Source organism: Anabas testudineus, chromosome 2 (genome assembly GCF_900324465.2).
Source record: "Anabas testudineus chromosome 2, fAnaTes1.2, whole genome shotgun sequence".
NCBI lineage: Eukaryota > Metazoa > Chordata > Actinopteri > Anabantiformes > Anabantidae > Anabas > Anabas testudineus.
The window spans coordinates 9,535,719-9,561,542 of NC_046611.1; the positions used below are offsets into that span (position 1 = coordinate 9,535,719).

At 43.1% G+C, this 25,824-nt stretch overlaps 1 protein-coding gene and 1 long non-coding RNA gene across 3 annotated transcripts in view; one reads left to right on the plus strand and one right to left on the minus strand.

The window, feature by feature from the left end:
- LOC113164590 (histone demethylase UTY-like) overlaps nucleotides 1-16,620 on the plus strand; it is a 25,456-nt gene extending 8,836 nt beyond the window's left edge. Inside the window, exons 6-30 of one of the 2 annotated variants that reach the window (XM_026363950.2) lie at nucleotides 767-887; nucleotides 1,330-1,384; nucleotides 2,239-2,273; nucleotides 3,038-3,131; nucleotides 3,568-3,694; nucleotides 4,405-4,503; nucleotides 4,783-5,002; nucleotides 5,985-6,122; nucleotides 8,005-8,136; nucleotides 8,266-8,337; nucleotides 8,454-8,561; nucleotides 9,207-9,593; nucleotides 10,111-10,973; nucleotides 11,695-11,824; nucleotides 11,909-12,014; nucleotides 12,131-12,336; nucleotides 12,422-12,483; nucleotides 12,577-12,651; nucleotides 12,765-12,913; nucleotides 13,026-13,140; nucleotides 13,258-13,445; nucleotides 13,929-14,070; nucleotides 14,172-14,298; nucleotides 14,996-15,166; nucleotides 15,383-16,620. In XM_026363950.2, coding sequence (XP_026219735.1) covers nucleotides 767-887; nucleotides 1,330-1,384; nucleotides 2,239-2,273; nucleotides 3,038-3,131; nucleotides 3,568-3,694; nucleotides 4,405-4,503; nucleotides 4,783-5,002; nucleotides 5,985-6,122; nucleotides 8,005-8,136; nucleotides 8,266-8,337; nucleotides 8,454-8,561; nucleotides 9,207-9,593; nucleotides 10,111-10,973; nucleotides 11,695-11,824; nucleotides 11,909-12,014; nucleotides 12,131-12,336; nucleotides 12,422-12,483; nucleotides 12,577-12,651; nucleotides 12,765-12,913; nucleotides 13,026-13,140; nucleotides 13,258-13,445; nucleotides 13,929-14,070; nucleotides 14,172-14,298; nucleotides 14,996-15,166; nucleotides 15,383-15,412 — 3,952 coding nt within the window. In that variant the 3' untranslated portion in view covers nucleotides 15,413-16,620. The remainder of the gene's footprint in view (nucleotides 1-766; nucleotides 888-1,329; nucleotides 1,385-2,238; nucleotides 2,274-3,037; nucleotides 3,132-3,567; nucleotides 3,695-4,404; nucleotides 4,504-4,782; nucleotides 5,003-5,984; nucleotides 6,123-8,004; nucleotides 8,137-8,265; nucleotides 8,338-8,453; nucleotides 8,562-9,206; nucleotides 9,594-10,110; nucleotides 10,974-11,694; nucleotides 11,825-11,908; nucleotides 12,015-12,130; nucleotides 12,337-12,421; nucleotides 12,484-12,576; nucleotides 12,652-12,764; nucleotides 12,914-13,025; nucleotides 13,141-13,257; nucleotides 13,446-13,928; nucleotides 14,071-14,171; nucleotides 14,299-14,995; nucleotides 15,167-15,382) is intronic. The other variant, XM_026363951.2, reaches the window with a different exon arrangement.
- Nucleotides 16,550-24,572, minus strand: LOC113164592. Its single transcript, XR_003299018.1, has 2 exons — nucleotides 24,437-24,572; nucleotides 16,550-18,393 (listed from the first exon to the last, which is right to left on the minus strand). It is a non-coding gene; the product is annotated as an uncharacterized LOC113164592 (long non-coding RNA).
- Nucleotides 24,573-25,824: the final 1,252 nt, after the last annotated feature.

Genomic DNA, 25,824 nt, shown 5'->3' on the forward strand with positions numbered 1-25,824 from the left:
TTTGATTGCCAGTGGTTATAGCAATCCTGTTGACTGGGAGCTGAACAATGTGTAGTGGAGTGACCATTGTTTATCCACAGTAGATCTTCTGTGACCAGGATTAGATGGCTCATTTGTAGTCTGTATATGTTTATGTGTGTGTTGCTGAAAACCTGCCTTTGAATTCAACTGTCCTATGTTATTTCCATGGTAACACTGCAAGAAGAAAGGACTCAGTGGAGTCCTCTCTGCTTGTGACTTCAGCTGAATTACTGATTGCCAGCTTAAAACTCTAATCAGATCAAAAAGTGATAAAATGCAACCATTAGCAAAGTTGTCCTTTATTCCCAGTTATTGTCTGGAGGCACGTACACATTCATGTATATTTTGAAAATTCCAAGGACTCTCCTGCTGCGTTTCTCATCAGCACTTCAGCCCTCACAATAAAGTAAAAGCAAATATTGAATGACTTGGTTGCATCTTTCTGTTGCAATCTTGGTTGATTTATCTGATTGTAAGGAGCAAAAACAAAAGAGCAAATAGGATTCATTGTCAGTTGCTGTGGATCTTTAGTATTCGTCTGGAGGGAGCACACAAGCCGCATGACTTGAATTAGCACAGACTGTCTGACCAACAGAATGTGCTGAAGCTTAGTTTGAGGTGTTTTAGTCCTTTTGCAGTGAAACTACATGTTTTCCTCTTAGTTACAATATCTTTGTAGTTCACTGGACTTCGATGTGGTCCTTCAGTCCTTCCGTCCTCATTATTTGCTTCCTTACTCCTGTAGGGCGATCAAAGCATTCCAGGAGGTGCTGTACATTGACCCAGGCTTCTCCCGGGCCAAGGAGATCCACCTACGTCTGGGTCTCATGTTCAAGGTCAACACAGACTACGAGTCAAGCCTAAAGGTGGGTCCAACCCCAGCCTTCTGTACACATTCAGGTTTAGAGGCTTATACTAATCTTACCTTAATACTCAGTCTGAGTACTGTCAACAGTAGTGTTTGGTTTAACTTACTCTAATTCACAAAAAAACAACTGTTGTATAAATAGAAAAATGTTTAACCTGGCTGGCATTATCAACATTCCCGTGTTGGCATCATATTAAAAGCTGCCTTCACTCTATAACGCATTTATTATGAAGCTCACGCAAAAGTGTTATCAGCAGCAGTTTAATGCTTTATGATGAGTTTGCTGCCGTGACTGAGCGTACAGCAAACGACAGGGCTGCTAACCATTACTGATAAATAAAGCAGTATTATACAAAGGGGATGAATTTGGTGCTGAAGTTCATTAATTGTGAGAAAATGATTCTACATGTGATTTTAACTGATTTCTACAAATCTGGCAGCATTTTCAGCTGGCTTTGATTGACTCCAACCCCTGCACTTTGTCCAAAGCTGAAAGTAAGCAATATCCTTGTTCAATTAAGTTTGTTTGTTTGTTTGTTTGTTTATTGAGTAATAATAAGTATTATTATAATAATAATACATAATTTAAATGTTAGCTTAAAAATTTGGATTTTGGATATTAACACTTAGCATTTTTCCATTTTGTGCTCATTATATATTATGGTATTTATTGTGATGTAAATGTTCAAACAAGAGCCTCATTGTGTCTGATCTTGAAATGAAAAGCCCCAGCATCTCCCCTCCCTCGCTCTGTGTGTATAAATAACACCGGCACCTCTTCTGTACCGAGTGTATGAGATTATGCTCATTTACATGGGTTCAGTCTGGGTAGAGTGCTGGCATTATTTGAAATGCTGCTGCCATCTCATCTCTCCTGCCTGCTACCTGTTACCTTGGCGACAGCAGTATCCATTTTTTGCCCTTCTCTCTGTTTGGCTTTGCCTCATTGTGTCCCCCTCATTCCTGCGCTCACACACACATGTAACAAGGGCAGCCCTCGTCTTTCTTCCCCTCTCTCTCCCTCTCTCTCTTTCCCTCTCCCTCCTCTTTCTGTCTCTCTCTCCCACTCTCTCTCCATCTGCTGAGAGTCACTCAGGCAGCTTAGATCAGACACTGCAGCGCTCCAGACAAAGGAAGGTGCCGCCAGGAGCACAGCTACCTATCTGGTCTGGTACACTTAATGTAGACAGGCAACCTTGGGTTTCTGGCTCCAGTTTATTGACAATGCAACACTACTTTCAAACACTTGAAAAGACGATGTGGAGGACTAACTCCGTAAAGGGGTAGGAAATCTTTCTTAAATACTAATAACATCTGCCTAACCCATTTCCCTTTCTCTCCTTTTACAGTTCAGTTCCACATTGCTCATTTGTATGAGATTCAGGTAAGTGCTCGCTTGTTTAGTTAATGTGTCTTTTAGTTGTGTTTGCTCCCAAGGACACAAGACATTTGTTTTCTTTCTTTTTCATTTGTAATTGTGAGAATAAGTGCTGCATGTTGATCCAATGTCTAACACTAAGGCAGCAGCTCGTAACCCAGCTGCTGCTGTAAAATCACAGTGTCTGAGTGCTGGGGAAAGCCCTGGTTTTTGTATTTAGAACCAGGTGCTGACAAATCGAGGAGGAGCAGGGTGCTGGAGTGGGTGGCAGGCGGGAGGGGATAGGAGATTACTCTCAGCCGATCGATGGGGTTGCCACGGAAACAAGAAAGTCTGTCTCCCCCTCTTTTGTATGCTGGTGGTCTCTCTCTTGCTCTCCCTCTTTATGCCTGTTTCTGTAGTGAGGTACAGCAGCTCTCGCCAGCTCTGGGCGAAGCAGCGCTTCACGAGTAATGTGTTTTATTGTGCTGTGTCAGAACACAGCACTGCAGTGGAAATCTCAGGCTTATAATGCATGCAGCTATTGATCAGCAGATCTTTGGATGCAGTAGTGTGACTATATATAATGGGATTGGACAGACTTGATGATTTTATTTTAGTTTTTCTCCAGCACTTAATTTGAATTCATGACAATATAAATGACTTGACTCTATAATTTGTTGGTCTAGTATTTGACACCTCACAACCTTCTCTATATTTTGATTTATTCACTTTTCTGGTACACCCCCCTCTCATTCCTCTCTCTGTCCCTCTCTATTCATCTCATCCAGAAAAGATACCGGGCTGCCAAGGAGGCCTATGAGAGCCTTCTGCAGACTGAGGATCTTCCTGCACAGGTGAAGGCCACTACCCTGCAGCAACTTGGTAAGATTGTTTGGTTGGTTAATGTTTGTCAGAACAAATTTATTGAGAATTTAATCATAAATGATCAACATGTAAGTGTTACACGTAAAATAAGAGGGAGTGGTGTGTATTCTGTTTAGCCGGAGAAAGCAGCTTTCATTTTAATCAGCGTTCGGCAAACTTCCTTTTCCTGTGAAGATGAGAAAACTCACCTCAGTTTTTTTTTCTGTCTCAAGATATTATTGACCTTATTTGACATATAGTTGTGTGGCTTTTAAGTGCAATTGTAATATCTTAACTTGACTTGCAACATTTAAACAGCAGACTTTGGCAATCATGCATAACTTTCAATCATACTGTGCATTGAATATCAATGTATTTATGAGTACATAATATTTATTATGAGTTTAAAACGTTTGTCTTTGTCTGAGTGATTGATTAATTTGATCATTTCCAGGCTGGATGCATCACACAGTGGAACAGCTCGGGGACAGAGCCACCAGGGACAGCTATGCCATCCAGTGTCTGCAGAAATCTCTGGAGGCCGATCCCAACTCTGGACAGTCCTGGTACTTCCTTGGCAGGTACGTCACTCACACATGCACACCATTACAATACGCTTACGTTAGTGACGTAAAATCTTGTCAAAGTGTATTTGCCAAATTAGCCAAATATAAGCAAACAGCCTGTGATGCTAAATTACATAATTGGTAAAACCTGACTTGAAGAAAATCCAATGACTGGTCCTGGAATTTTATAAATGTCACGAACCAGTTACTGATTGTCGGTAAATGTTCTCAGTCATCCAAGTGAGGTTGAGTGAGTCATTGGGATGAGATTCTGTTGCTTACATCTGAGATTAAAGTGTTCCTGTAGTTCCAGCTTTTCTTGCTGTCCTCTCATATTCCTGCGTCAACTCAGGTGGAACCTAACAACAAAGAAGTCCAGTTGCTCTTACTAAGCTTCCAGACACTTGACAGGAGTGTGTTCAAGTGTGAAGTTTGCTTTTTACATTGTTACGCATCTGGTTTTCCAGAATCTTAAAAAGTGAAAAACTTGTAATATTCCTAGGCACTGGACAGGGAGGTTTCATGTTAATTTTTTTAAATTGCAACCTGCGCTGTATCAGTGGATTCACAATTGCCCCACGCCCTGCTGCAACACGAGTCAGTACACTCTTCATGTTACCGCAAGAACTGCAGACTGAGTCTAGAAAAATGTGATGTTCGATGTGTAAACTGTGTGGTAAGAACCTCTATGTATTCCCATCAATGACCACCTGTGTCTCCTGCAGGTGCTACTCTAGTATTGGGAAGGTTCAGGACGCCTTCATCTCCTATCGGCAATCCATAGACAAATCAGAGGCCAGTGCAGATACCTGGTGCTCTATAGGGTAAGAGTTGATTTGAATATCAGCAAGTTTCTGAACAAGAGTCTTAACCTTTTCTTTTTCTTTTTTTCATTGTCTTTTAAATCTGTCTCACTTTGCCTTCAATGTATTTCTTATATTCCCATTGATCATTGTATGAAAAACATTTAAATTCTCTTTACTATCCTCCTCAACATTGTTACTCTCCATACACACCTCTCTCTCTCTTACTTTTGTCTGTTTCACTGTCCTCTTCCTCCTTGCTTTACTTCCCATGCTTCATCTTGTTCTCCTCCACCGCAGGGTGTTGTACCAGCAGCAGAACCAGCCCATGGACGCTCTGCAGGCCTACATCTGTGCCGTGCAGCTGGACCACAGCCACGCCGCTGCCTGGATGGACCTGGGCACGCTGTACGAGTCCTGCAACCAGCCGCACGACGCCATCAAGTGCTACATCAACGCCACACGCAGCAAGGGCTGCACCAACACCACCGCGCTAACCCACCGCATCAAATGCCTGCAGGTGAGTGGAGAGAGGAAGGTAAAGCAGGAGGCGCTCGAACCAAAGGTGTCTCAAAAGTAACGGTACGCTTGAGTTCAAAAACAGTTTTTTATGTGCACCTGCTAAATGTGGCCAAAAATAGATGCATATGTTTTTAAAATCAAAGCGCTCACATGCACACACAGCCCAGTATGGATATCACTGCTGAAAAGTCTTTGGAACAGCCAAAATTATAGGAGCCTCAAAACTATTTAGTGTGTCTAATGTGGACTGTGGGCAGAGGACGTGAGTGAGTGAGTGCCACGATGGCAGACAAAGAAAACCATTAACAGAAATCTGTCATTGTCCATTGAACAAAATTTCTTCATTTAGTAAATCTCTCTTATCGTGCAACTTTAACTGGGCCCTGAAAAATTATTTGAAAGAGTCTGATCCATGTAGTGCACACTGTTGCAGCAGCCTCCTCTTTTTTTCTGAACCCTGCTAAAGCTAAGGCCTCTGTGTCTCTGTTGACATCTCTACAAGGCTACCAATCAACGGGGGTTCCTACCAATCCCCATTTCTCATGTGTTAATTTATTCATCTATATTTTTGTCTGAGCAGTGTCATTTTCCTTTACATATGCATGAAGGAATGTTGCATTTCCACCACTTAAGTTATGTTAGCATAATTTCATGGCATTAAGACAAGCTCACTGCTTTGTTTTAATGGACCTGTGACTGTGTTTGGGATTACTGTTGCTGAATGTCATCCAAGTAGTAATGTCTCCTTGTGTGGTTGATACTGTACATGACTTAGGGATATTAGCCAGCCAAGACACAAGTTTACATATCGCTGTCAGTTTCCAGCTTAGCTTCACTTGTGTTATGACCTCTACCTATTTACCATTGCTGATCATTTCCTTGTTTTGAGGTCATCGTTATTTAAAAAAAAAAAAAAAAAAAAAAGCCTTGTGTTTTTATTATTTTTTTTTGTTTTTTCACGTCGTTTTCCATTCCCCTAGGCTCAGTTGAGTAACCCCCAGCTCAGTAGCCTACAGGGTAAAAGTAAAATGCTCCCTCTTATTGAGGAGGCATGGAGTCTACCAATCCCAGCTGAGCTAACCTCCAGGCAGGGAGGCCTGAGCAGTGCACCACAGCAGGTGAGAGACCAGATAGAGTAACTTACACCTACCCACCTCCCTACTCCTCCTCCCTCCCCTCCTCTCCCTTTTGACTGAGTGCGCACTCATAATACACACAAACGGAAATGTTCACAAACATACCTGCAGGTCGACACGTGCACTGTTGAACATACTGATGGGTAACACCTGAGCGTAACTCCCCTTTCTGTGTGAGTGTGTAATTACTGATGCGAATGCAACCAACATGCATAAAAAATACTCCCAAAAATTGTTTTTTTTTATTATTCATTTTAATTATTAATTCGTTTTTATTCTACTGCAATGTGAATTTTGTTGACTTTGTTCGCACACAGTTTCTGACATTGGTCAACACTAGTGCTCTATTTGAACCGGCTGCTGTAATAGGTCCACAGCTGCCTTATGGCATCTGTTTTGAATAGGAAGGGGACCCAGCCAAGTGTTACCCAGAGCTGCGCTCACCTCTCTTCTCCATGGCACAGCAGTCGCTCGGCTTCACCCATCACTCTCAAAATGAATCAACAAAGCTCTTTTGCAGTTTTTCCAATTTAAATTTTTCCTTTTTATTAATCCTGTGATATTCAGGATTACAACCCCTCCAGCTTTAGATGGTAAACCTGTTGAACCTACACCACACTGTTGTTTGCACTTAATCTGCTTTGGTTTAGTCTGGAATCAGATCTGATGAAATTAAAGTGCTTTAATTATAAATGGCTGTGTTTCTAATTCTCACACTCATTGGCGAGTTTGGCTTTTGACGCTGCCCCAGTGTGATCTGTGAAGTCGTGCTGCCTCTATAGACTATGCCCAGGCTTCCCATTGGCTCTGTCCATCTTACCTGCCTCTCTTCAGTAGTTGACCTTAGATGTCCTGCAGCTGCTCACATAGCACTCAGCAACGCCCCCTAGTGTTCCATTACTACTTCATTCACCCATGTCTATCATATCTACAGATAAGAGTAGATCTGTTGCGTGCCTGTATGTGATTATTGTTGTGTTTTTGAGTTTTAGCATTGGAGTATGTTGGTTTAGCATCTCTGACTTGGTGAGAGTTATCTCACTGTGACGTTATGGATGGATAGATTGTAAATGGGAGATTCCATAATGAGGAAATTACACTTGAAACACAGCAAAACAGGGATGTTAGCATTTTAGTCTGCCTGATTTTTGTAATACTCCCAAGAACTTGAAGTGTAGTAAATGACCACCCAAGGCCTCATAGTCTTGATATTAAAAGCAGCTACAATGCAAGTTATTGTCACTACTGTTGGGAAATGACAAGGTTTTATCACAATACATTTCTAAGATGTCTCATCTGGCTTTTTACGCTCCCTCGGAGGTAATAGGTTCTCAATTTGTTGCTCGATGTTGAGTTATGCTACAGTGCTCTTAAAAACAGCTGCCACTGCCTTATATTGTCTGAAAGTGCAATAAGATGTATTGTATCAAGAGTGATTATGACTACTTGGAGTGCTTCAGGTATTGATGGGAATTTCCACTGGCATTGCTCTAAATTAGAGAAATGCTCCGGGGCTGTCGTTGCCCTATTAAGCAATACCTACAGATACACAGGAATGTCTTGATCTACATGTCATGCTTGTTTGTTTAAGCTCTAACAGAGAATTAAAGTTTCTTTATTTTCTTTCTCCCTTATTCTCCCCTCCCCCTCTTGCCGTACTTTGTTTTCTGCCTTTTGCTGTTTAATGAACATGCCTGATTACCCCCCCAAATACTCTCACCCTTATATTTTGTATTCTCCGTTTTTTTTATCATTTACTCCCTTATTTTCTTCACTTTCTTTTGTTGTGCCCTCCTCGTCGTCTCCCTCCTTACGTTTCCTTTGCTTTCCTTTGCCTGCTTTATCGCCACCCCTTCCCCTCCAGGCTTGTAAGCCCAATCACAATGCAGAGAGCGGAGGCTCAGGCCAGTCTCTTCCCCCTCATGTGGGGTCGCTGGGCCAAGCAGAGGACCCGTCGTGCCCATCCAAGAGGAGGAGAGCCTCTAGCCCTACCAAGGTAAAAACAATGCTGTGTTATTTAGTTTCTTTCCCTATTATAGGCAGATTTACAGTCATGCAGTGTAATGTTTGTGTACTTAATTAAATCATCACTTCATAAATGTAATTTTTTTAAATTAATCTGCAGGGTGATTCATGGGCCAGTAATCCAGCACAGCAGCCAGTTCCCAACTGGTCTTTCTCGCCACAGAAACTACAGGTTGGTAATATTACCTTAGCTCATGTTTAATTTTATCCATGAACTCTGCAGAGCAGCATAAGCATCCAGTTTCCACTCCTAGGTGAACTATGGGTTTTGCTGTTGTTTGTTTTCAGGTGCTGGAACAGTTGCGGAGTAATCGGGCAACCCTGAGACCTCAGCAGCTTCAGATGTTGGAGCAGCTGGAGGCTCAGCTCGCCATGATGCAGCAGCACCAACAGCAGGTAAAAATCAATAGCAGACACACTCACATTATACCCAAGTGAAGGACCTATAATCTCCTTGACACACACATACAATGTATGATGTACTTAGGTTCATTATTCTTGCATGAAAAAAATATTTGAACTAATCCAAATACAAAAACATTTACAATTTAATTGTGTAGAAGATGAATACTACTTATGCCAAAGCATAATTTTTACATATTCATGCATCTATCATGAAGATATGTGTTTCACTCAATCAAGCACTGACTGTGGAAATATGAGGTAGTGGAGATCGTAGACCATAAACCGAAACCATAAACATGTGCTGGGTAGTTGAAGGATTAAACCATGTTGTTAGAATAAATACACTCACTGAGAGTGTGTGTAAACACTACACGATTTAATGTCCTTAAGTGGTATTCAGACCTGACTTGCGCCACTCAAATCCTTTTCATAATGTGTTGTAGCATGTGTAGGCGTTAAACTGTTGTGGTTTGGCACGTAATACCCTACAAGGGAATGCAGAACCGTTTAAATATTGATGTGTAAGAGTGTAATTGTAAGCTAAACTTCACGCATCTAGTTCTTAAACCATATTTAAGAAGCTCATTATTAGCCAGTTTTCACACATCGTGTTATTTATTTCTTTATTTTTAACAGATGAGACAGAATGCCTCAGGAGGTCAGGTGCGCCCTTCTCTTCCCAATGGCCCCACCACCAACTCCCTCCCCTCCCCCAACCCTAGCCTTCATCCCATCCGGCCCCAGCTGGGACCTCACCGGCCCCTGTGCCCACCTCAGCCACTGACCAATGGGCCTGTGGCCCCTGGGACACATGGACCATCAGACTCCCTCCCCATGGGTGATAATAGTAACAGTAGTAGTAGTAATAATCAGCCAGGGCCCACGGCCACAGGACCCAACGGAGATGTGCCTTACCTGCAACCTGCCGGCAGCGGCGACGCAGCACTGCTACCTCACACCTGCACAAGCACGCAAACACAGGACGCCACGCCGCACCAGGCCCTGCACCTAAACTCCTCTCAGGTTAGACAGCACTCGCTGTTCATGTTTTTGCAATGTTTGTGACATAGCATGAACGTAATCTAAAATTCGAAAGTCCCTCGGCCAATTTTTGTGTTGCTCAGCTAAGAAATGGATGTGCATATATTTCTGGTTTATGCTACTGACCTACTTGGCTCTATTTAAGGGGGAAAAAACTGAGAAAACCCATCAAGTGGTTTCATGAAACAAGCTGTGAAATTCCCTCCTTGAGTCTCCTGTAAATTAAAGTATGCAAGACTTGTTAGGCACATGTCCAGGCTCTTGTACTCAGTAAAAGGACGTGCATAACAGATGTAGGAATAGAAAAGGTATTTCACGTAAATATTTTATGCCTTTATGTACCAACTTTACAGCTTAATCCAGACAACGGTTCTCAGCAGGTGTTTATATACCTGGCAAACTATTGTAAACGTGGTAACTTAATAATGACATCAAATACAAATCACTATGCCTGTGTTTCACTTCTGCTCTGATCACTTGCTCTTTTTTTTCCATTCAGGGGCTTCAGAAGGGATCTGTTCCACATGCGACGGGCTCCAGCAGTGAGGGGACCCCCTCTCACCCCCAGACCCCCAACTCCACCACCCCTGTGCACACCAACAATCAGGTTGGACATTCCACTAATGCTCCATCGCCACGGCAGCAGCCTCACAACCACCTTCCATCCCCTCCCTCCCTGCCCCACTCCTCTACCTCAGGTGGAGCAGCACCTGGTGCGTCCGCTACCAAAGATAGCAACACTGCAGCCACGTCCCTCGGCAACGGAGGCTCCGAGAGCAAGGCGCCATCGCCACTGCCGTCAGCTGATGGCAAAAAGGCGCAGGCTGATGGCCTAGCCAATTACGTCCACTTGGGGGATGGTGGCAAGGTGGGAGACAGTGGCGAGAAGCCAAGCCTTAGCGCAGACAATCCTAGACAATCTGCCCTGCTGGTGGGGGGAGAGGGCACTGAGGAGGGCGAGGGACCGTCACAAGAGACTGCATCTGCTGCATCCACCACACCCGAGTCCCACAAGAAAGTCAACAACATCCACCCGGCTGTACTGCCCTCCACCCCCCATGCCCAGGGCAGCTCGGCTGCCTCCTCGCCCATCTCTGCCATATCCACCGCCACACCTTCACCCAAATCATCAGAACACACCCAAACAGGCGCCCACAGTCCCGCCACCACCTCGTCTGCTACGCCGGCCGTGAATGGAAACGGCAAAGGAGGCATATCTGAGGACTCTCAGAGCCCACTGAAGGCCGAGCCGCCCACCGTCACCAGTCTCAAAGCTACACCTCCACACGGACACAGCTCTTCTTCATCTTCATCATCAATATCCATCTACCCCAGCTCTACAGATGTGCTGAAGGCATGCAGGTGAGAATGAACCACCTCATTGTTTTCCAATCACATTATGCAGATGCACTCAGGTTTCTTGTTTAATTCTCTTTGGTTAAAATTGCAAGGAGATAACAGCTTTGAGTTGATAAAACCTACACAAGATTTTGTTAGTGGCAAATTCTGTGTGTCTTTAAAGCATCCTGCACAGTCAAGTAGTAGTAGATTTTGAAAATGGGCATGACGTGTTAATAGAAACACCTCAATCAGTCGGTAATCTGCATGTAGGTTGTTGTATGCAACTTCTGAACCATAGTGACTAAAGGATGGAAAGCTCTGTGATGTGCATGTTAGAAACAAGGATGCTTTTAAATAATAAACGGATAATATGAATGTGCTGCTTGATTGTATACTTCTACATGTTTGTTGTATTTACTGATGGTGCAGATGAGCACATGATCAGTTGTGTGGTTTGTTTTGAAGATGTCTCCTCCTTGTGGATTTGAAGAGGAACTACACAACCAGATGCAAATAATTATGTAACTGTAAACAACACCCAAGGCTACTGGGCAGTCTTGTTGCCATGCAGATAATATTCAGCTGAATAGATTCTTTCATTTGGTTGCGTGTTGTTTATCAAATGGAAGTTAGTTTTGCCATTTTAAAATTCAGGACTGTTGGTAGAAATGTAGTGTTGATGTGATCTCGGGAGGTTTGTGCTGACATGAGTAAAAACATTGTTTGGCTTTTGTATGTGCAGAAACTTGGGAAAGAATGGTCTGTCCAACAGCAGTATCCTCCTCGATAAGTGCCCCCCGCCCCGCCTGCCCCCACCACCCTCACCAGCCCTGCCCAAAGACAAGCTTAACCCTCCCACACCCAGCATCTATGTGAGTATAATTACTCAGTCTTGGCACTACACACATCCACTGTATGACATCATTTAATGCCCCATTTTTGTGTCTGTTGACCAGCTGGAGAACAAGAGGGATGCCTTTTTCCCCCCACTGCACCAGTTCTGCACAAACCCCTCCAACCCCGTCACTGTCATCAGAGGACTGGCTGGAGCGCTCAAATTGGGTAAAAGCATTGTTGATTATATATAATGCTGAGTAATCTCGAACACCGAAAAACGATCGTGTTTGCTGTCGCGTCGTTTTTTCAAAACGTAAACAACTATGTGCATTTCTCTGCAGACCTGGGTCTGTTCTCCACAAAGACATTGGTAGAGGCCAACCCAGAGCATCTCGTTGAGGTCTGGACTCAGCTCTCTCAGCCCGCTGATGAGAACTGGGACCCAGCTGGCACCAAGAAAATGTGGCGCTGCGAAAGCGCCCGCTCCCACACCACTATCGCCAAATACGCCCAGTATCAGGCTGCTTCTTTCCAGGAATCCCTACGGGTCAGTTATGTTCTACTTATTGAGGATTCAGGAGGCGTTCTGCTGTAATGTGCTGATTCACTGTGTTTTATTGTTTATTTTTCAGGAGGAGAATGAGAAGAAGGCACTAAAAGAGCCCTCGGACACAGAGCCAGCATCAGCAGAAAGGTAACCCGTGGCAGGCCTCTAAATTTTGCATAGTTTTGTTACTTGGCTCTATTAAAGTCAGATTAATGGTAAATTATTGGTTTGTATCATCAGTGTTGCACGCAAAAGAAGGGGACCCTTAAAGCACATCAAGTTTGGAACCAACATCGATGTGTCAGACGAGAAGAAGTGAGTACATAATACATGTCATCTTTCATGTCTGAAACTGATTTGTTTTTTCTCTACTCCATCCACACTCCAATTTGCTCATGATCTTTTGTCTCAACCTATCGCGTGTCAAGGTGGAAACAGCAGCTCCAGGAGCTCAGTAAGCTGCCGGCTTTTGCTCGAGTCGTATCAGCTGGTAACCTGCTCAGCCACGTGGGTCACACCATCCTGGGTATGAACACTGTTCAGCTCTACATGAAGGTCCCTGGGAGCAGGATACCAGGTGAGCGCTCTTTCTGGGACACATCTTTCTTTGTGGCCTTATGTTTTTAATTATTATGAGTTTTGGTGTGGAGCTTTGTGGACTGAAGATGCTTCTGTGCTTGTCTCTTCAGGTCACCAGGAACACAATAACTTTTGTGCTGTCAACATCAACATTGGACCAGGAGACTGTGAATGGTTTGCAGTTCCAGAGCCCTACTGGGGAGTGATGAGCAACTTCTGTGAAAAGTAAGATGAACCCCAATGTTTTCCCATTTTATTCCATTCCTCTGCGAGTCATCCCCCCATCTCCCTGTTTCCTTTATTAATGTCCATCACAACTCCCTTTCTCCTCTTCACCACTAGGAACAACATCAACTTCCTGATGGGCTCATGGTGGCCCAACCTGGAGGACCTGTACGAGGCCGACGTACCCGTCTATCGGTTCATCCAGCGTCCAGGCGACTTGGTGTGGCTCAACACTGGCACCGTCCACTGGGTGCAGGCCATTGGCTGGTGCAACAACATTGCCTGGAACGTAGGACCTTTGACAGGTATGCAAGGAATCATGGGATATAGGCTTTTGTTGTTGTTTTTGTGTTACTGTGATTTCTGCCTATGTTTCGTTACTTTTTTGACCGCTAGAGCAAAAAAAATAGAAAATCAGTTCATACATGTCCTGTTTATTTAGCAGCCAGAGTTCACAAGCCTGAAAACGTATAATATCTGATATGGTGACCTTTACTATGACGTTGAAATGCTTTTTGGCTGATTATTGACCTTTTCAACTGATTGCTGAGCTGATTACAAGAGGATTTTATTTCCTTTCTTCACTAGACACATTTTTTAGTCACATTTGACTGGAAGAATACTCCTCCTACTAACTAGTGCACCTGTTTATGCAGTTAGATTTAAAATGTTAGACCTTTATTTACTATGAACAGAGGACTCACAGCTGGTGGTGTTGTGATGCTGGTGTCCTGTGGAAAATAACATTAGTAGTGTATGCAGTCAAATCTTAATCTGTGCTTTTTCAGCTCACCAGTACAAACTGGCTGTGGAGCGCTACGAATGGAATAAGCTCCAGAGTGTCAAGTCCATGGTTCCCATGGTGCACCTCTCCTGGAACATGGCTCGCAACATCAAAGTGTCCGATCACAAGCTGTTTGAAATGATCAAGTAAGTCACTGGATTCTTCCCTGTGTTACACGTTCCAGTTCGTAGCTGTCGTTTGTTTTGTTTTTTTTCCTTTATGTGACCCAGGTGTATTCTCGTCCCAGGTACTGCTTGCTGCGGACGTTGAAGCAGTGCCAGTGGGTGAAGGAAGCCTTGGCGTCAGCCGGCAAGGAAACAGTACCGAGGTCGAGGAACCGGGACGAGCCGGCCCACTACTGCACCATCTGTGAGGTCAGTAAAGCACACTGGGAACATTTCAGCATCAGTGGTGTGAATTTTAACAGGATTTCACATTTTGGGAGCTCACACTTATTTTCTAGTGGAAGATAATTGTCTCGCCATGTGCTTGTTCCCGATCACATCATGAGTAATGCTCAACACCCTACATGTTGGATTAGAACCAAATGTGTTACAGTGAAAATGATAATGCACCGATGATCTATCTTATTACATATGTGCATAAACTTAAACCCTGAAGAGACGTATATTGATATGCAAGTGTTGACCATGAAACATTTGAATTGGAGAATAGGCATAAGCTAACATTTTTAACACTTAACGCCACAGCTGTGAGCTTTATCCTGTTGACACTGAATTTAATGCTGACCCAGTTTTTGTTTGAGCCAGTCAGTGGGTGTGTTAATGGGTGTTATTAGAATGCAAGGCTTTCATCTGTTTAACAGAAATGTGTCAGTATCCCATTAAATGTCTGCTCCCATTGTGTCCTAGCAATTCAGCACCTATTGAGCAGCCCCAGTATCTGTCTATAGATGGCATCATCACTGCAGTCGCTCTCTCTGTTTTATTCAGATCACAAATCGCAGTTTAGAGTTATTATATGTTAGGAATGATTTTGGAAGTTTCTTGTATTGGGCTTCAGTGAGACAGTTTGCGGTACCCTTGTAACGTGTGTTTGTGTATTCTGCAGGTGGAGGTGTTCAACCTGCTGTTTGTGCGTCGTGAACTCCAGTCCAAGAAGCAGTACGTGGTCCACTGTCAAGACTGTGCGAGGAAAGGCAGCGCCACGCTGGACGACTTTGTGGTGCTGGAGCAGCACAGGATGGAGGACCTGATGCAGGTCTACGACCAGTTCACATTAGTAAGTCAATAGACTGAGGGAGAATCAGTGTTAAATCATTTTTACAGAGGCTTTATATGGACATGAGTCCCCTTGTAACTACTTATTAAGTTCAAGCACTTGACGTTTAATACACTAATAGGAAAAAGCTTTAATTACACTGCTTTTTATTTTAGTCTGCCTTCTTTGTCCACATATATTCATTGACTTATTCTCGTGTGTCATCTTCCTCCCCAGGCCCCTCCTCTTCATTCATCTTCATCTTGACATTAGGTGACTTCTCTTTCTTCTTCTGCTGTGGAGCCATGCTGCCGTTCACAGGAACTTGTATTAAGATGGGGAAAGTAAAAACGAAGAACAAAAACAAACATCTACATACACGGACCATTTCTGATATTCAGGAAAGCCAAGGCCGTCTCCCCACCCTCACCACCGCCCCTCCCATATGGCTGGTCTCCATAGCGACGGCTGGAGGCTGAGTGTGTCTGTCTATGCAACCTGTTTGAAGTGCTGGGGCCTGGCCCTTCCAGAGGGGGGCGCCACCAAGCTCAATAACAGGACTTGTTTCTCTCTTCTCCCTTCTCCCCTTTCTCCCAGCCCCCTCTAGAGACAATGGTTCAGCCCTGTTTTAATGGAGGACTTAATCAGAAACGGTTGGGACCGGGGGATGAAGGCGAGGAGCGGGATTCTTCAGTGCGTGAATAAAAATGTTTTGTAGATACTTGTTAACTGTCACAACTGGCAACACCACCTGTAAAAGACTACTGACTTGACAACTTCCCTCTCTCTCTCTCTCTCTCTCTCTCTCTCTCGTTTTCTATTCTGGTAACAGGATGAAATGTCGGCTTTGATTTATAGATTTCCCTCTAATTTTGTTCTGTTTTTCCTTCTAAGGAGCACTAGCCTAACTGGTCTTTTTCTATGGTAGATAGTAATTTTAAGACTCTTTGGACAGCAAAATCTCCAAAAAAATTTGTAATGTGAAGAGTTAGGTGATTTTTTCTTGATTTCTTTTTTTTTTTACAGCTTCTATGTTTTATCTTTGTCTTGTTCTTTTCAAAACGATGACATTTTGTTTCTTACGTTAAAAAAAGAGAAAAAAAAGGAAAATTGTAGGGAAAAAAAACTTACTAGCCAAGTCACAAAGAAAATGGGTTGCACATAGACTTATGAAATAAAGTTTAATTTGTGATTTTTTTTTTTTCGTTATGTTTCTAATCTTGATGTAAATTTACACTATTTATAAATACGTATTTATTGCTTGAAAATATTTGTTGATGGAATGCTGTTATTTTTTCCAGAATACCTGCCATTAAATTTGAAGGAGTTTTGTCATTTTAACACAACTCCTTTTACATTTTCTATATATAAATAAAATTGCTTAGCAAGCATTGTACAGAAACGGACATTTAAAATTGTTTTATTGTTTGAAGAATGTTTTATGATGAGTCAATAAACACAAAGTTGTCAAATTATTCATGCGTTCTCAATCCTCAAACATACCACAGTATCCTTCCAGATATTAATTTGTTAGAAAATTTACAGCAAACACAGCATCGTAAACAGTGTAGGTACAGTACAAATGTAAAATAGTCTTGATTAGTATGAGGACAGACCTGAAACCCAGCAGACAATGTAGCTGTAGACTGACACACACAGAATCCTACACTATATGCCAGGTCCAGAACTTACCCACGATCCCAAAATTGTTTTATTAGTGGAAGATCTTAAGGACAGGACAGACAGAATTCAATCTAATTCAATCTTAGCCCGTGTGTCATCCTCTATCGTGAGTAACACGGCTGCCAGCGGAGACCCAGTAGCCAGATGTAGCTGCTGCCAGCCCCACAGGATCTACACTGACTACTGAGCAACCACTGGGTGCCCTGTGGCTCTGCAGCTCCGGTTGGAGCCAAAATGGCCGCCTGCCTTTCACATTTCATCCAAGACAGGAAATGATGTGGAGCAAAACAACATCATGCTGACAGAATGAGACAAATATGCTGCATCCCTGCGACATGTGGCGTGTCGTCAGTTGAGCTGCTGATGTAATACAGTTTGCAAAGGAACAAAACCATTATACTCTAATGCAGCCTAATAGGCTACAGAAAGTCCTTCATAATGATGATTTTCCACCTTTAATACAAGTAGAGGAGGAGTTGCTACCAATAAAGCAGAAAGAACCTGTTTCCCCACTCGCACCTTCACCTGTAAATGTTCTGCCAATTTCCTCTGTTGGCGACGTGTGAGAAGGATGTTTCTGCAGAACGTTAGCTCCACAGGACGTATTAAAACCCTTTCACATGTGCTGCAACATGGCAGGTTCAATAATTAGGGTCGATTTTTTTAGTTGCTTTTTTGCAAAGACAAAATAAAACATCTAACAAGAATATATGAATCTAATCTCTCAATCTAATATATGACTATGACAAGTGATTCTTTAATTTGAGAAATGTTTCCTCAAACAGTTTTGACTTATTATTAACTCAAAAGCTATAAGATCTTCATTAATGAATTTAACATTTTCAAACCAGCACTGTTTGCATTATGTGACAACGAGTGGCAATAAGACACTGCTACATTTTCAGGGCTTTGAAGCCTAAAACTTTGGTAACCTCTGGCTGTGAGGCTGGATTTTAGATGAATTTAAAGAATAGAACTGTGTATACTGATGGTCTATGAGTTGGTTGATCCACCACTTAAATCCACAACAAAATGTCTTAAGAGCTATTTAATAGATTTATATAATTTTCTACAGAAATTTAAAGATAACCTCTAATGATTCCAAATTGATCCACTGTCAACTATCATGACCAAGATGTTAAGTAGGATCCATCTCAAGTTATTCCATCAAGCTCAAATGTATGTTTGCACGATAACCGACTAAATAGAGAAAGTAAACTTGGTTTTGGTTCTGTGAGGGAACATTTACCGAAGTCGTAAATGCCGATCAGCTGAAGAAATGTCAGAGCATGTAAGCAGCAAAACAAGCTGGCAAATTGAAAAGAACATTTACTGGGTTCAGGTGCACGCGGCAAACAAGCACAACTGGCATTTCCCTCGTCATCTCCCTCTATGCCTTTCAGCACCACCCTGTCCCTCGGCACCCGTGCTGTAACCAAGATGGCTGCCTGAGCCAGGCTGCTGCTGCGGCGTCCATTTTGACTGGCACGGACGGACGGGCGCTCGAGGACTTTCCACCTCCTTCCCTGCAGTGTCGAGGTGCTGTTCGAAGCCCGATGGGAGTCCTGGAAAAGAAAAGGACGGAGGAATGAGAATCACTTTAATCACATGAGGGAGTTTGTGAAGCGGTGAAAAGGACAAACGAGATGGCTGAGTGTCTCCCAGTGGGAAATTAAATGTCCAACATTTTATATTCAAGATGTGGATGCAGTGTAAAACACACAGTAACCAGGGCTGAATTCTGCTGTTGTAAATTGCCTCTCTGAAAGCATTTTGACTCTCCACCCACAAACTCTTACTTTGTTGGAGGCACACAGGAACAAGTGTGGGCTGAAAAATCGTGATTCTAGGAAACAAGACACCAGTTTTAATGTGCATGTCAGTTAAGAAGATGAACACTTCCTGTTGGCTGTCTCAAACGACAAAGGCAGGAAACTTGAGTTTTGTGATGCAGCGACAATAGAGTTATATGTTAAGAGATAGGGGGGAGGGGAGGGGGGGGATGCAGGTGGCAGAAAGGATTTGCCATTACTTAAAAAACAGTGGAAATATAGGGTCACTTCCTCACATTTACTTAACATGACGTATGCTTGTGGACACCACACAGAGGTGTCCGCTGCCAAACCGCTGTCATCGCTCAAGGTATTAAATGGGATCAGGGCACAAAAAGTAGAAATGGTCCTTTAAATCTCCGCTCCCCGTGTGTTCCACCTATATCCTCTGTGAAATCTGGCAGTGATCCAACAGAGAGGTATGTGAACTCTGCCTGGCCTGGACCACCAACCAACCCCCTGTCCTTAAATCCAGAGCGCCTAACAATGTCTCACTGTGTCACAGTGGGGGGAAAAAAATGGACAGAAAGAGCGATGGAGGAGTTAAACCGGCAAAGTGATCAGCACCCTCCCTCCCTCCCACCTCTTCATCCCTCTTTCCCCCCCCCCCCTTTCCTTCCTTCCTGTTCCCTCCATCTCTGCCCTGCCTGCTCTCTCGTTTACGCCTTTGTGAGAAACAGACAGGTGGCCCTGACTGCTAATTTTAACCGGGACGATTGTCTGCCTGTGTTTCCCACAGCTATGTATAGATGCCTGCAATAAACCAAGTAGGTCACTGTGTGAGACACGCGGATAAACACACACACACACACACACACCTACAGACACACACACGCACCCTGACCTCTAAATATGTCTCACACGTCCATTCATCCACTCCCACCTCTGTTGCAAATGATCGTCCCTGATTGGCTGTCACTGTCAGCCAATGGTAGAGCTTCCTGCTGCCCATTCATAAAACCCAGGGTCATTGAGGATAATGTGGTATTAAGGCGCACGCAGAGAGGAGGGGTAAACCCACGTTTTATACCGGCTTCACAAGAGTACTGCATTCTCCTTTTATTAGATAAGTAAAAGATAAATAATAATAAACATATTTATTGTTATCTAATGTTATTTTTTGTCACATGGTGCTTGTGCGCTTTTATAGCACCACGTTTCTCCTCTTTTAGCAGAATTGTAAGTGAAATTCTGATTTAATCTTTTCTTTTGAAAGTTTTTAATGTGCCCTTTAAAGTTTGGCCCCATTCAACCTGAGATAGCGAATTCCTGCAGGTTTAATGAGTAATCAACCGAGGGCCACTAAGACTGTGATAATCTCAGGCCATTGCTTACTCCACCCTCCGTCCCTCTGTTCGGCTCGACTTGAATGCACTAACACACACACACACACACACACACACACACACACACACACACACACACACACACACACACACACACACACACACACACACACACACACACACACACACACACACACACACACACACACACACACACACGGCCATTAAATCCGTCGCAGTGTTGTTTCTTTCCCTTCTATTACCACCCCTGCTAGGTTTTTGAGGACAGTTTCTCCCCTTTTCAGATGTAGAAACCTGTGACTGTGTCAAAGTGACTCACTTCCACAGGAACTCATTCATGCAAGTTGAAAAGACCCTTGTCCTCGTTGAATAATGATGCCTACCACTGATAAGTTAATAATTTTTTTTTTTGCAATGTTATTATTCCATCTATTCTGCTAGAATACATGGCTGAGGCAAATAATAAATCACATGATGGCATGTTTATGCCTTATTGTTTGTGTTTGCTTTAAAACTAAAAAGAGTTTCTCAGCAACATTACTTATTATTACATTTTAGATTAGAGGTTTTTCTTTTCACAGTGGGTAAGATAAACTTCATTAATCAATATTGGGCATTTAACACTGTTAAAAATGGATTTAAAGCTGAATTGTATTGAACTGCAGCGAGAGAAATGGCCTCCATAATGAAAAATACTACATATTATATTTTGTCAAAGTGCTGCTGTAGTTATTGCTTTTTTCACCTATATGTTTCATAACCAGCTGTCAAAGAGCATGCTGGGAAATTTAGGCAATTTAGGCTAACATAACTATCTGAAGTAGAACCATTTGTAGAAGCAAGAAAATTCAAGACTTTATCTAAAAATAAATCCTGGCGTGCACGTGAAATCACTGATTTTAATACCAAATAAACACAGATTGAAAAATCTTCTCTTTTTTTTTTTTTTGGACACTCTTAATAATTTGGCGGATGCAAGATAAAATCTATCCACTCAGTATGAAGTGAGTGATGTAAAGCATGTTTGCGATGGGCTATTCAAGATAACAGAAAAGAGAAAAAAAAAAAAAAAGAGGTGCTACCCATTGCCATGGAAACGGAGAGTAATTAGCACAGAGTGCTGTTCAGAGATAAGGAGCGAATGAGAGGGAACATGATTTTGTGCGTGTGGGATGTTGGCCGGCTTTCAAGGGATGAGCAATGAGAGGAGAACAAGGAGATGAAGTAACAGCAGCCTCCGTGCAGGTTTCAGGTATCATTACACACCGGCACGCACAATAACTTTTCCTGTGCTGACTCAAAGTTCCACTTTTGAATTTGAATAAGAAATTAGCACTTTTGCTGGAGGAGAGAGTCTTGTAGCTTTTTTCTCAGTGGCGCTCTGCTCAACCCCCCACCCCTCCTCACAAAGCCTCACTGCATGTTTAAACAGGGACTGGAGCTGGAAAGCTGGGTTCAGCTGTTGGCCCGGCTCACGCTGATACAGTCCCCCTTGTGCTACGGATGTATCTGTCCATCTGTTAGTCATGTGACACTAGTTTCACTGATGAAAGTTGGTCACAGGAAGCATCTTAACGTTGTGTTCCAGTTTTGGAACAAAGAGGCAAATGGCTCTACGAGTGGACGCCGTAGTTTTAAAATCACTGTACTTCTTTAAATTCATGCAGCCCGTTTCCCCTTGACCTCACATTTAATACCCTCTGGTGACAGTACTAAAGAATAAAAGTCCTTACTTACATTTAAAAATAAAATGACGAGGCCCATGTGTTGTTTGCATTCAGAGCTGCAGCAACCAGCTTCTGAGCTGCAGGCTATAGATTGTGATCCTTGCTCCAGGGCCCCCAAGTTAACCCCTGAAAATAAACTTTGCTTTATCCGCCCACTCATAGAACTGCTCTGTCTCCTGTGTCAGTCAACACCATATCTAATCCAAAAACAATCATTAATAACACAATGCTTAGTGCATTTCCACTCGGTGCAGACTCGATGGACACACACACACACACACTCAAAACACCCACACAGTTGGCACACAATTTGCCGCTGTTCTTCTAGCATCGAAGGACTCCTCAATCACTCTCTTCTCTGCAACAGCTAATGGCAGCCAGGAGCCCACAGGCGCGTATATGCTAAGAACAATTATGCAGATGTGTGCTAAAACCACTTTGGCGGTATAATCCAACAATCAGTCCATTATAGTAATTGTCGTTAGCGAGTGGGCGATTATGGTTTTGACAGAGATGCTGAAGAACACACAGAGCTCCACTGGTTTTATGCAAATCTGGCGAGCCCCATTTAATATGTCAGATGTAATGTTGCTATATTTCTGAAGTTAACACCGAGCCTGTGTGTGTGTGTGTGTGTGTGTGTGTGTGTGTGTGTGTGTGTGTAAGAGAGACCACCTGAGGGTTTACAGGCAGGTGTTGGAGGCAAAAAGAAAAAAATGATGCAGAATTCAGTTATTAAAGGAACAGCCTCTAAATTATTAGTGGGGAGGTGGGGTGCAGAAAAAGGAGAGGGTTGAGTATGTTTTTAAATTTTTGCTCCTTATCCTTAGAACAAATAAGAGGTTACTCGATATAGAGCATATCCTATAGAGCCAACTGACCATAATTTTAACAATCTTCACATCTGGTTTGTAAAAATGGTTGGTTCCTAACTTATAAAGCTTGAAATCAGGGTTTGATGAGACATTAGTGGAAGGGCAATGTTAACTCTCCAAACCAAATGCTGATAACCATGAAGATTGGAGTTCTTCAAACTATAATGTTCACATCCCTACACCCCAATAACTTTCATACAGTCCCTAAATGAGTACAGAAACAAAGGTTCTATTCCACAGATAGGTGGATTTTCATTTTAACTGTAGTTTCCCTGTTGTATCTATCATACTTGTTAGTGTTAAGGGTATCAGACCACTTTGTCCAGTTGTAATGCATCTGCTGGGAGCTTATGGGTGTCATGTGAGGAGGCAACATGTCAGCAGCTCCAATAATGTGGTTAACTTAAAGAGGAAGACGAGGAATGTATCCTAAACTCAACCCCAGTCCTCCTCCACCCCTTCAGTCATGGGTTCTCCGCTGGGTAATCGCATACCACAAACACAAGAATTTCCCCCTCTCTCCTCTCCAGGCAGGGGCCAACCCCCTCCCTCTGTAGTGTCAAGTTAGATGGGGGTTCACTAGGAGCAAACCGGAAGCTGGATGAGTTTTTGCAATAAAAATAAAATTGTATTGTTTGAAATCAAAGAAAAAAAGCACTAAAGAAGAAGTTAAACAAAGGGTTTAGAAAATGAAGAAACTAAACCGAACAAGTGGAGAAAATACACGAATACGAAGGGAAAGACTTATTGATAGATCATAAATTGTAGTTTAGAAAATTTGTTGCTATTTGTCTTCTCTAGCCTAACTGTATAGTGGATTTTGGTCACGTAATTGGACTAAATACAAGATTTGTATGTCACCCACTTGGGCTTTAACAGTAACATTTACTGAGATAATACAGTATTGGCATGAAAGTAACAAATAATATTTCCACAGGAACTAGAGCTGGTTAAAGTGGATTCGATGTTTAAACACACTAAGTGACTAGTGATTGCACAAATAAACGTCCATTACAATTAACTGGATGTAGGATAAAGGACGCATCCTTCGGGTCACTCTTACAAATCTGTGCCACCCTTATTTTGAAATGCGCCACCGGAAGTACGCGCCTTGCTGCCGCTCACTTGACGCTGGTGGCAGCGGTTCCCAAACTGCTCTTAATGTGAAAAATACAGAGCAAACGCTGCGCGCATTCCTCAGAGCCAGAGACATCCATGCCCGACCGTGACAGAGCTCGCGTGTGCGTGCGGACATGTGCGCGCATGTGTGTGCGTGCGTGCGCGCAAACTGTGCGTCTCTGCGGGGGTGGAGAGCTTGGAGACCACACACTTTGCGCATCCCCCCCCCCCTCTCACACACACACACACTCAAACGGGACCAAGCGGCACACTAGGCCTCAAAGTAACGAAACATTTAAGTTGGAAAAAATAAAAACACCAGTGGTTGCTCAACAACACCGTAGATGTGTCTCTGCTTTATACAAAAACTATTTTAGTGCGTAAAAAATCACCTTTCTTAGCCAAGCGGAGAGGCTGGATCGGGCTCCCTGGAGAAGCCCCGCATGGCCAAAGCAAAGCATAAGCGAGATGATGAGGTGGACTTTGGCCAAAGTGAGTTGTCAGTAACGCTGCTAGCGCCGAACACACAATGCTGAATTGTTTTCACATTTTTCAGCCCGATCACACGCCGCGTTGCGCAACCAGCGTGGAAAAGGCTGTGATCGGCGGATCGGTGCCGACGAGCGAGAAAAGAGTCTGCTCAACTTCCCCTTCTCCCAACTGCAACAACGACACACCAAAAAGCTGGGGAAAGTTGTTAAAGGCTCCTAGGGAAATAAGGCGCCGTATTAAAGCTGGCTCCACTTACCGTAGCTGCGTCTGCTGGCCGCATGTCACCGTGAGAGTGCTGCGTACGCGCAGGAGACGCGGACCGATGCTAGTGGTCGGAAGCGCAGCGCGACACGTCAACGCGTGTTGACTCTATATCATAAGGGGGATTCTTCAGCTGCTGCCTGCCTCGGTGGTGCACAAACTGGGGTCCGGGGACCTCTGGGGGCCACGATGTGGCAAAATTGGGAATTGTTAAGTTTAGTTTAACGAGCCACAAGTGGATGTGGTTTGACCTGCTGTATGTTGAAGAGCTCAGAGGCAACGGTGCATGAAAATCAATGTCAGTTCATTAAAATAGGAATAAAGTGAAATCCCTGCACGTAACAAGCTAAAGTCAGAACTTTCAGCCATAAATTAGAGGCGACCAGTGTAATCAGGCAGGACTACAAAGTTCCTGAGACAAATTGGAGCTGCTTTTTACAATCGAGTTTGTTAAGATATAAATGTTAATTCTTTTGTTCTTAAAGCTTCATGTTATAAATGTGAGTCTTGTTCTTGTGTTCTAGCATTTTAAATAAAATAGCAACAGAGTGCTGCATCACTGATTGGTGCATACTACTTTTATTTTATAGTTGCACATACTCAACACTATATGTATCTTTTATTCCTATTATCATCTGCGTGTGTGTATGTTTCTCTGTGTAATGGCTACTGCAACACTTCTGGGATTATTAAAGTATGTATCTATACTGTAGCTCTGCCAACTCTATTCTCTACTACGTGTTCTCCTCCTTGTTCCAAACGCATGACCAATCTTACATTTAAAAAATATTAATCACCACATCATCTAGGTGGTGGTTTATGGGGTGATGCACACCCTTTTTAGGGTCACCTGGTGATTTAGTGCGTAACCTTCCTGTCCATAAAACTAACTGCACCAGCAGCGGCTGTAGCCGTACAGTAGTTATTATAATTAACATTTTACAGCCCTTGTGAAAGAGAGAAACACATTATAGAAACACTTTTTAGACAGTAGGAGATATAAGAAATACCACAGTGAGTCACTGTAGACACACTACAGTGATTTATTTTGTTTTGAAATTACCTGCAGTGCAGTGTGTGTGTGTGTGTGTGTGTGTGTGTGTGTGTGTGTGGATGTGACTGAACAATGCAAAGCATCGCTTAGTTTGTCAGTGCTACATCACATCACTCACATTTCATAGAAAACACTGAAACGCCAATTCATGCACGCACACACACACACACACACACACACACACTCACACTCACACAGAAGCTGCATCTGGGGAGTATCACTCTTCTTTTTCTCTCAGGCGACAACTTGAAAACACAAGCAAGCCTGTGTGTGATTTTCCCACCCTAACAACTTCTGAAACACACACATGCACCAAGTCTGAATGAATC